Source organism: Letharia columbiana (assembly GCF_014066305.1).
Source record: "Letharia columbiana isolate WasteWater2 chromosome Unknown Sc0000009_s0, whole genome shotgun sequence".
Classification (NCBI taxonomy): Eukaryota; Fungi; Ascomycota; class Lecanoromycetes; order Lecanorales; family Parmeliaceae; genus Letharia; species Letharia columbiana.
In genome coordinates this window covers 616,933-627,500 of record NW_023501045.1, presented here as the reverse complement: position 1 = coordinate 627,500, position 10,568 = coordinate 616,933, and the positions used below count along the sequence as shown (strand labels likewise).

General features: G+C 48.7%; 5 protein-coding genes across 5 annotated transcripts in view; 3 read left to right on the top strand and 2 right to left on the bottom strand.

Moving 5' to 3' along the window:
- HO173_003659 (uncharacterized protein) overlaps nucleotides 1–1,281 on the bottom strand; it is a gene marked incomplete at both ends in the record, with an annotated part of 2,233 nt that extends 952 nt beyond the window's left edge. Inside the window, 2 exons of the mRNA XM_037305584.1 lie at nucleotides 1–1,200; nucleotides 1,258–1,281. The exon at nucleotides 1–1,200 is cut by the window's left edge and continues 284 nt beyond it. Coding sequence (XP_037167686.1) covers nucleotides 1–1,200; nucleotides 1,258–1,281 — 1,224 coding nt within the window. The remainder of the gene's footprint in view (nucleotides 1,201–1,257) is intronic.
- A 2,146-nt stretch (nucleotides 1,282–3,427) lies between these two features.
- Nucleotides 3,428–4,332, top strand: HO173_003658 (uncharacterized protein; the record flags this gene model as incomplete). The annotated part of the gene is made up of 2 exons (XM_037305583.1): nucleotides 3,428–4,076; nucleotides 4,133–4,332. The coding sequence occupies 2 exons, from the start codon at nucleotides 3,428–3,430 to the stop codon at nucleotides 4,330–4,332; spliced, it is 849 nt and encodes a 282-aa protein (XP_037167685.1).
- Nucleotides 4,333–4,972: 640 nt separating this feature from the next.
- Nucleotides 4,973–6,277, bottom strand: HO173_003657 (uncharacterized protein; the record flags this gene model as incomplete). Its single annotated transcript, XM_037305582.1, has 1 exon — nucleotides 4,973–6,277. The coding sequence occupies one exon, from the start codon at nucleotides 6,275–6,277 to the stop codon at nucleotides 4,973–4,975; it is 1,305 nt and encodes a 434-aa protein (XP_037167684.1).
- A 517-nt stretch (nucleotides 6,278–6,794) lies between these two features.
- Nucleotides 6,795–7,677, top strand: HO173_003656 (uncharacterized protein; the record flags this gene model as incomplete). Its single annotated transcript, XM_037305581.1, has 3 exons — nucleotides 6,795–7,111; nucleotides 7,214–7,463; nucleotides 7,516–7,677. 3 exons carry the CDS (start codon nucleotides 6,795–6,797, stop codon nucleotides 7,675–7,677), a joined length of 729 nt encoding a protein of 242 aa, XP_037167683.1.
- A 687-nt stretch (nucleotides 7,678–8,364) lies between these two features.
- HO173_003655 (uncharacterized protein) lies at nucleotides 8,365–10,295 on the top strand (the record flags this gene model as incomplete). Its single annotated transcript, XM_037305580.1, has 4 exons — nucleotides 8,365–8,400; nucleotides 8,457–8,471; nucleotides 8,523–8,744; nucleotides 8,805–10,295. 4 exons carry the CDS (start codon nucleotides 8,365–8,367, stop codon nucleotides 10,293–10,295), a joined length of 1,764 nt encoding a protein of 587 aa, XP_037167682.1.
- Nucleotides 10,296–10,568: the final 273 nt, after the last annotated feature.

Here is a 10,568-nt window from a genome sequence, read left to right as displayed (position 1 = left end):
AAATGAATTTGTGTCCCCCAAGTCTTCTATATCCGGCGAAGCTCCGTGATCGAGAATATACTTGGCAATTGCAACGCCCCCTTTGTCGACCGCAACATGGAGTGGTGTTGATCCAGACTCATCCTGTGTGGTCAAATGAATACCTGCACCCGCATCCCATAGTGTTTCCAGAACAGCAAGATCGCCGGACTCAACGGCAACGTGAAGCAGAGAACGACGGCTTATCGATTTCGGCTGTATAGTGACGTCCGCATTATGACTGAGTAACAGCTTCACCATCTCCAGATTACCCTGTCGTGTCACTGCTTGAAGAGCATTATCGTAGTATCCACCCTGCTTATTCGGATCTGCTCCACGCTCAAGCAACAACTTCACTATCTCCAGGGATCCATAAAACGCTGCTGCTTGAAGAGCATTGCCGAAGCTTCCACCCTGTTTATTCGGATCTGCTCCATGCTCAAGCAACAACTTCACTATCTCCAGAGAACCACCATACGCTGCTGCTTGAAGAGCATTGCCGAAGCTTCCACCCTGTTTATTCGGATCTACTCCACGCTCAAGCAACAACTTCACTATCTCCAGGGATCCATAAAACGCTGCTGCTTGAAGAGCATTGCCGAAGCTTCCACCCTGTTTATTCGGATCTGCTCCATGCTCAAGCAACAACTTCACTATCTCCAGAGAACCACCATACGCTGCTGCTTGAAGAGCATTGCCGAAGTCTCCACCTCTTTGTTTATTCGGATCTGCTCCACGCTTAAGCAACAACTTCACTATCTCCAGAGAACCACGATACGCTGCTGCTTGAAGAGCATTGCCGAAGCTTCCACCCTGTTTATTCGGATCTACTCCACGCTCAAGCAACAACTTCACTATCTCCAGGGATCCATAAAACGCTGCTGCTTCAAGAGCATTGCCGTAGAATACACCCTGCTTATTCGGATCTGCTCCATGCTCAAGCAACAACTTCACTGTCTCCAGAGATTGATAATACGTTGCTGCTTGAAGAGCATTGCCGAAATATCCATGCTGCTTATTCGGATCTGCTCCACGTTCAAGTAACTGTCTGACTTGAATTAGATCTCCATGGTCTGCCGCGTCGTAGAGAGCATCGCCGTAGTCTTCACTCTGGGCGGTCGGATCTGCTCCGCGCTCAACCATTTTCTTGACCAAGATTTTGTCTTTGCTCAGCTTCTGCGGCTGATTCCAAATTCCAGCCCCTTTAAGCTATTTGGAGAAAGATTGGCAGGGGAGAACACAGTAAATAGTAACGGTTGGCATGTTATGCTGGTCGTATCGGATACGGGCACGGATGACTTCTCTCAAGCCCCCCCCGCCACGCGTTTTTTTTTCCCGGGGTGGGGGGGGGGGGGGGGGGGGGTTTTTTTTTTTTTTTTTCCCGGGGGGCGGGAGGCCAAAAAAAACAAAATTTATTTGGTTGGGGTGGGGGGGGGGGGTTGGATAAAGAAAGGGGGGGGGGGGGGGGGTTTTTTTTTTTTTTTTTTTTTTTTTTTTTTTTCCTCTCCCTTCCCCTTCCTCTGCCCCCCCCCGAAACCCAGACCCCCGGGTTTTCCCCCCCCCCCTCTCCTTTTCTACACCCCCCCCCCCCCCGCCTAAATTAAATATAAAATTTTTTTTAAAAAAAAAAAAGAGGGGGAAGGGAATTTTTTTAAATTTTTTTTTTTAAAAGTTTAAAGTTTTTTTTTTTTTTTGGTTTAAAGGAAAAAGGAAAAAGGGAAATTTCTTTTTTTTTTTTTTTAGTTTTTTGGGAAAACCCCCGCCCCCCGGGGGGGGAGTAAATTAGAGGGGTTTTTGGGGGTTAAAGGGTATTTTGTTCGTAATAAGTTCAATTCCTACCTTAGCGGAGGGCTATGAGTTGCGCTAACCGTACCTTAACCAAATTAGTAAGATTTACCGCCTTTTGGCGGTAGCTTTGTAATGCAACCATGATTTCGAGAAGGATCAAATACGTCATATATTTTTAGTGGTGCTTTTTTTGAAACGGTAGCAAATTGGTTTCTCTCAATAAGCGTATCAAATTTTGATACGTCAAATCGGAGGATCTGGTCTATTACGGTAGTAATTATGAATTAGTAGAATAACGGTATTTATACAGATACCTTAGTAATAAAAGATTACGTGGATGACCTTATGTAGTCAAATAGGCTCTTCTCCAGCTCAAGTAAATTTGATCGAGTGGTAGAAATTTATAAAGTAAGATAGTCTCGTAGTTCGAATCCACGAATGTATTTCTTATTTGAAATTCATTAATTTTGTAAATATCTTATTCTTAATAGACCTTAACTATTATTGCAGGGTTCTCAATTTTTTTATTCTTTTCGAAATAGGTTTTGATTTTATAACGGTTTCTCGGTTCCAGAACGGTGTCGTAACGGTGTCGCAACGGTGTCGTAACGGTTTTAATCTATAAAACGTATCAAAAATATTACAGTTGTTTCAACTCGATACGATTTTTTATCGATACGTACTAAGATATATTACCGTTAATTATCTAGTCCGTTTTTTATTCTTCATCGCCTAAAGGCGGAGGTGGCCTACTAACACGTCTCAATAAAACAACCGTATATTTACCGTATATATACAGTAAAAGAAGGCCGCTGCTACTCGCTAAGGTATTAGAGAGGTTTCGCAACTTAGATTACAATTTTAGTTGCGCAGGATTACGAGGGTCAGGGTTCAACGCTAGCCCGATTAGGTAGTAGCCGATGTTTAAACCAATATATCCGTTGATTACCCGAACTTGCGACAGCGTGTTCTTGAAGATATTTTCAAGGGAAAACCACGTGGAAGATAGACGTTCTATTATACATTTAAGGCGTATACTAATAGTGTTGGTTTTTCTAGCGACTACGGTCTATACTTCTTATGAACGCACTAAACGCACTAAATGCTTATAAGACGATTCTACGAACTGTAGAATGCCTCGATAAGCATACTTTATGACTAGTCTATTACTTACTTTATGACCAGGGCTAGGCCTGTTTCAGATAATATTACACCGAATAAGGAAAGAGGATGTGTTCTGAAAAAGTTGCGAAACCCCTCTATTGGCGCTGGTACAATGGTGTAAAGGTTTTTTATTTGCTTTTGGTGCCGGCAGTGCGGCACTGAATAACGTGACTGGGCACCATCGGAATCTGCAGCTCATGATCAATTGCTTATGGAGAATACTCTGATATATTAACACCCTCATCTCTCGCTATAAAAATCGAGGTCTTCGACTCAATTCTCCCGCACGCTTTTTGCAAGAGTTCAGGCTATTCGTACATCCCATTCTCAGCCTTAATCACTGACATCATTCTTGCTACTAACAGTCTTATCACAAACTTCAAACACCGGAAGAGTTGAAATCTTTGACATAGCAAAGGAGAACAAGCCTAATCGTTCTTATCCTACCGTCCTCACAATGTCTTCACTCGAGGCCGCAAACCTCTTCAACGTCAAGGACCTCGTCGCCGTCATCACGGGCGGTGGAAGTGGAATCGGTCTCATGATGACCAAAACCCTGGCTCTAAACGGCGCCCACAAAGTCTACATCATCGGCCGCCGTCAGGAAGTGCTGGACGCCGCCGCCAAAGAGTCGCCCCACGGCAACATCATCCCGTTAGTCGGAGACGTCACCTCGAAAGACGCTCTCCAATCCATCGTCTCTCACATCGAGAAGGACGTCGGCTACATCAACGTCCTGATCGCCAACAGCGGGATCGGGGGTCCCCAGTCCAGCTCCATCACCCGGGAGACGTCGCTGGAGGACTACCAGTCGGCTCTCTGGAGTCAGTCGTTCGACGAATACACCAAGACGTTCGCCGTCAACACGTCCGCCGTGTTCTTCTGCACCGTCGCCTTCCTCAAACTCCTCGACGCGGGGAACGGGAAGGGGAACGTGGGGCAGACGAGCCAGGTGATCGCCACGGGCAGCATCGCCGGCTTCAACAGGCGGGTACCGGGAGGCTACGCGTACGGCCAGAGCAAAGCGGCGACGACGCTGTTGATGAAGGCTATGGCGACCAACCTCGTGCCGTACAAGATCAGGGCCAATGTCGTCGCTCCGGGACGTAAGTCTTTCCATCCATTCCACTCTGGGAGGACTCTGACTCATTGACATCAACAGTCTTCCCGTCCGACCTGGCCGCCGGTATCATCGGCGACGGCGTCTTTCCAAAGGAGACAATCCCGGCGGAAAGAGTCGGTACCCCCGAAGACATGGGTGGGGCCATCCTGTATCTCACGAGCCGCGCGGGCGCTTACTGCAATGGCAACGTGGTCTTACTTGACGGCGGGAGGTTGAGTCTTATGCCGGGTACCTACTAATCTCGCGCGCTACAGTCTCGGAAAGGGGCTGTCGTGGAAGATCCCTTTTCCGATAATTTCCGAATGGTGTCGAGCCGCGGTATCGAGCACTTCAGCTCATATCAAACGAAAGACACATTACCGTGGCGAGAAAAGGCTGTGTGATAACGGTTGATGTAGTTTTCCTTGTTATGATCTACGGTTATATCAACAGGTGCACAGAATCCGGTAAGGGCCAGCTTTTCGTAAATGCGCTACGGCCGGGGTCAAAGGCTGGGTGATCGTAATGAGGAACGAGAAAGTCATCTCGGGAAAGTCTACTTATCGAAATTCTCCTACGGTTTCAAGCTAGTCGTTTGAGGAGCACTAGTATGAGATATCAATGGCTGACCAGGCGGCCTGGAAATGTCAACATTTGCATCAATCTCACGCTCCACTGCCCACCGGTGAGCAACGGTGACAACTTTGTCTCGCTCTCGGTCAGCCTCAACACTCAAATGTTCAATAGACAGTCCGTATGCGATCATTTTAAGGGTATTGAACTTTCATTTTCGTCATGTCTTTATGCTTGCACTATCTAAGATGATCCAATTGAGTCGAATGACCCTCGACGAAGTTCGAGAGCACGAGTTCTAGCAGAGACAGGTCGAAGCACAGCCAACTATTCACCTTTTGCCATGCTATGTTCACGCTGTTTCGAGATACCTGTTCGTAAGAAAAGGTTGATGAGGCGGCTGATGAGACCTGGTTTGTTCACGCAGGTGGTGGTGGTGCTGAGACCGTCTTCCGACTTCTTAGGTTCGGTTTCTTGAGCCAAATTTTCTCGAACGGCCTCACTCGCCTCTGCGGTCTCCTTCACACGGGATCTTTTGTTGAACAACCCCCAAACTGAAGCGATGCCTACGCATTTCGAGTTCACATCACTCTCAACCTTTGTTCCATCGCTAATTATACATGGCGTGGCCACAGACCAAACGACCATGAGGGAATTAATTTCATTTCTATCGTCGTTGATCTTCACGGGAAATGATGCGTAGACTGGTGGGATTTGGCCACAGTCGATGGCGTGGTAGATGACACCGTCAAGTGTGAAGCCTCGTCCTCCACGGAATTGGATATGTCGATCATTGATGTTTTCTCCCTGCTCACTCCAGAAGCAAAAGGCAGATATCCAACCCTCGTATTCCACGGATACGCCACCATCGACAATCCGGGATTCGGCACTGACCATGTGACCCCAGAAGTCAACAACGTCTTTGCTTGTTGGGTCGTCGAAGCTCTTGATGAAGCGCGCAATGACTGGCACCAGTAGGCATCTGAATTGAGCGGGCTCTACACCAAATGTCTCAAGCTTGTCCAGCTTCTTGTACAGTTCCACCCAGTCAGACTGTTCTCCAAGTAGAACGACCGAAGGAACACCACACTCGCTGCGGGCGGGGTAGCTGAAGTACTTCTGCATGTCACCCATCATGAGTACGGAAGCGACGACAGCGTTGAACGCTGAATTCCCGGTGAAAGCCGGCAAGATCCACTCCCTCAATCCGGGATCGGGCATGTTCTTCTCGATCTCGCGCACCACATTCTCACCATTCTTCCCTTCGTCACCGGTATCCTGAATGGTGACGGTCAAACCCTTCTTGCCCACATCGACGAAGAACTTACCCCGAGCTTCCGCGCCATTTGCATTGATCCAAATATTCAGCTGTGATAGGATGGCGAACCAGACGTTGACAGGGCTGATAACGAGATGGTAGTGCTCGCTGTGGGCTTTGAGGGCACTGTGAACAAAGCCGTTGGCAGAAGCCAGGGAGAGAGGGTCCTTCAGCTCATCGAAGGTGGACTGGAGCATATTCTCGCAACTTTCTTTTGTGAGGTCTATCTCCAAGAGCCGGCCCTTGTATTGAGGAGATCTCGTGACTTGTGTGTTACTATCATTGTGGCTGGCTGGCACGATCGTAACCGGCATTTTCGGGGTTGGTGGGGTGATGGTCTTCTTGAAGACGCGATTGACAGGTACGTAGGCGTTGCTTTAGAAATGGCGATGTTTGTTTCGCGCTATATCGGTGATGGAGCGAAGGCTTTGTAGAAACAGCTCGGAAGTTGATGTTACAAGATATTTCCCCCTGAGGCAATGTTTACGCCAAGAAAACCCAAACCTCGGCTAGTGATGAAGTCTCGTTCACTTTGAAAACTGGCCTTGTATTGAGGCGCAACTTTCCATCGCCCTGATCAAAGCTATTGACGTTTTGTCTTCGAGCTCGTTGCACATTTCATCTTCATCCACGATGAACGATTTGCGAAATCTGTCAATGCTCTTCCGCTAGAACAAATGTGAGTACTATCTTGCTCGATTATTCACCATGAAACAATCACATGCACCGGTGAGATTTGCTGACTTCGTTCAGTCACAACCTCTGAGCAACTCACCTGATCGGCTTAGTCCACTTCAACAGATTACCTTCCTTGGGTGAGATCTCGTCCAAATGGGTCTTTTTGCAAAGGATCATGCCCTCGAGGCCGTTGAGTTGCGCACGCGAAGCGCAAAGCCTGGGTTGCGCGGATTCGAGTTCGAGAAGCTCCCTCGCACAGTGCGCCACCAAATATACAGAGAATTATTGCTCAAGCCAGTAGACGACGATAGCGCAGCAGAGGATGATGGTGACAGCTACGCTAGCGAACATGACAAACTAAGTGAACGCATCGAAGGGCTGATGGTCGAGATTGGAGAAGGAGACAATCAAATGCACCCAGAGATCATGCGTACCAACAAGAAGATCCACGATGAAGCCGCCGCTGTCCTGTATGGCGATAATTGGTTCACATGGAGTCTCTATGGGGACCAATACTGACCAATGTGGCACTGGCCGGATTTCGTCAAGATCGAATGTCCTCGTCACTACAGTCGCCTCATCACCAAACTGCGCCTCTACGTCAGCACCAGGGGCAATGAGCACGACCGTACCCAGGCAGTCGCAATCTACTGGACCACCATAAACGTCAACCACGTATGCAAGAAGCTCACCTTGAACGATCTCAAGATCCTCAAGGTGGACTTTTACAACGCTCTTGGTCGCAAGCATGGTGGATCAGCACGCAAAGGATACTATGGAGAACGGTGCTTGGAGCCTTTTAAAAAATGCCGAGCCGAGAAGGTAGGAACCAAGTCTCTGCCAGTCACGCTTGCAGTTGGCCTGATGCTAATAGCGATCGCACTTCTTCATCAACGACTATTCTTCTCCAGCTTACGCACCCAAGTTGAAGGCCGTGATCGAAGGCCCCAAGGATGCGAAGTTCTTGGCTCGCCGCAAGGCAAAGGAAGACGAGTCGGAAAGTGATTTCGATGACCAAGGAGGCTCTGGGAATTAAGTAGTTTGGGGATTTGAGCGGTGATGATGCGTATGATGATGTGGAAGGAGAGTCTGAAGACAAATATGAGAGAGGAGACTCCGGCATGGAAGGGCTGGAAACGATCTCATAGCCAGGAGGGGGGGGCAGAGAGACATCTTGAACAGGGTTGATGCTTGCCGAAGAAGGCTTTGCGATCGATTGCTCTCCCCTGCCTAGCAACGCAGGAGCAGCTGCCATGTCTAGCACAGTGCCCATGGAAGGCGATGGCACGCATCGTCCGAGTTACGGCTGTCCGACCTCTAGAATGAATATATTCAATGATCAAAGGTGATTGCAATTGAGACTTCGCATGAGTATCTAGAGGTCGGAACTATTGCTCTGTGTGGTGTTGTCGGCTGCCAGCGTTGAGGGTGGTTTGCATAAGTCCCTGGACATATTTCCGGGATTCCCCGCCCGGCGGTCGTTCGGTCCCTGACCACGGCCCGCTGCCGCTAGAGTACTCTATCTCAGGCCCGGCTAGGCCTTCAGGCAACGGACTCCGCGTCATGCTGAGCCACCCGAGTGATCATCCTTCGTAGAGATTCAGGCCACCTTTTTTCATATCAGCATAACATCTCAGATCTTTCATCCTTTAAATACCTTGTATCTGCAATCGTTCCGCTTCCTAGAGCCACGGGTGCAAGATTATTCCCTTCAGCGGCCGAGATGGATGTCGAACTGTATGTTTACGATCTATCTAAGGTGGGACCTCTCTCGCAGGTTCGCCTGGATCTAATGGGCTAACATTTGGGTGGTAGGGACTCGCCAGACAGGTTCTCCTCCAACAGCGCCGATGATCATGCATGTGATACTGAATTTAATAGATGTCTGGCCAGCTGCTTGGAATACAGATTGCGGCCGTTTACCACACAGCTCTGGTGTTCGGTGGAATAGAATACTTCTTTGGCGCAGGTGTTCAGACATCATATCCGGGAAGGACTCATCATGGAAAGCCTATGGAAGTCATTCCCATGGGGGCAACCCAACTACCTCTAGAAGTGATTCTGGAGTACCTCGAATCGCTCAAGGCAATATATACGATGGAGGTAAGGTGTTGCGCCGTGTTATTTACAGTGGACGATTGCTAATGTCTGATGCGATCCCAGTCCTACGATCTCTTCCTCCACAATTGCAATAACTTCACGAATGACTTTGCGATGTTTTTAATCGGCAAAGGCATTCCAGACCACATCACCTCACTGCCACAAACAGTTCTAAATACGCCTTTCGGCCAGATGTTGAAGCCTCAGCTCGATAACGCCATGCGCGGTATTACACAGGCTCCGGTACCACCGAATAGCGTCCCTCGAGCCGCAACACAGCCACAATCGATACCTAATGGGCTCTCATCTCGCCCACAAACGGGCATGAGCATATCGCAGAAGAAGGAGGAAGTTCCTGGCGTGGTATATAAACCGACGAGGTTGAAGCAACTGGACGAGTTGCTGGCCTCGGCCCAGGATTCCTGCGCAGTCGTCTTCTTCACCTCCGCCACCTGCCCACCCTGCAAGATCGTCTACCCAGCATACGATGAACTTGCAGCAGAAGCTGGCAACAAAGCTGTGCTGATAAAAGTCGATCTCACTGATGCATACGAGATCGGCGCAAGGTATCAAGTCCGCGCCACACCTACGTTTATGACGTTCATCAAAGGAGAGAAAGAGAGCGAGTGGTCAGGCGCAAACGAAGCGCAGCTTCGTGGAAATGTACGTCTACTGATCCAGATGGCCCATCCTCCGCATCCACATACTCTCCTCCGACTACCGACCTTGCAACGTCTGCATAAGTCGCCCGTCACTTATACCAAAATTCCACCAATCGAGAAGCTCATCGCCAAAATGGGAACCGCTGGCTCTGATACCGCTGTTGGCGCTCTGAAAGGTTTTGTCACAACTCGACAACAGTCCGGTGCTGTGGATGCTCCACTTCCCGATCTGCCTGCTGTCTCTGCCTTCATATCCAAATCATTTCAAACCTTACAGCCAGAGAGCCTTTTTCCAATAGTTGACCTCTTCCGCCTAGCCCTCGTGGATCCCCGGGTGAGTGGCTACTACGCTGAAGATGCTTCCGAAACCGTGTTCAGGATCTTGAATACCGTCAATCGCCTAGATACGAGCTGCCCATATCAATTACGAATTGTGACCTTACATATGGCATGCAATTTGTTCACTTCACAACTCTTCCCTATCAAACTCTTCATGGAGCCGTCCTATTCAACACCTCTATTTCAACTCGTCACATCTTCCCTCTTGGACAATGAACATCCACCTGTACGAGTCGCGGCATCATCCCTAGCATTCAATATGGCTGCTTCAAACCATCAACAACGCATTCAAGGGAAGGCTGACTTCTTACCGGAGAGCAGCCAGGTGGAATTAGTAGCTAGTCTACTTGAGGCGATGGGACGCGAAAGAGAGAGCAAGGACGGCATGAGAGGGCTGCTTGTTGCCGTCGGCCTGTTGAAGTATATGACAGATAAAGGGGGCGAGGTAGACGACCTTTGTGAAGCTGTGGGAGCGAAGGATATCATTGCGGAGGCAAAAGGAGCCTTTCCCGACCTCAGAGAGCTGGCGAAGGAGGTGGAGCAAGTCATGTGATGAGGATGGAGGTACTGTTGGTCCGCATAGCCAAGGAGTCAGGGCTGTAACAACGGAGTGAGGTGAGACTGTGAGAATATCCTGCCCACTCCCGGGTTACAGTTCGGCAGGGGTGAAAAGAAGTTCTGCGGGGGTAAAGCTGAACGTATTTATTTCACCCGAATAAACTTAGACCGAGTTGAAAAATCTATAAACACTTTATCTAGATTATTACATACGCTAAGTAATTAGTATAAGCATATAATAAGTATATAATATAGACTTTTTAATTTC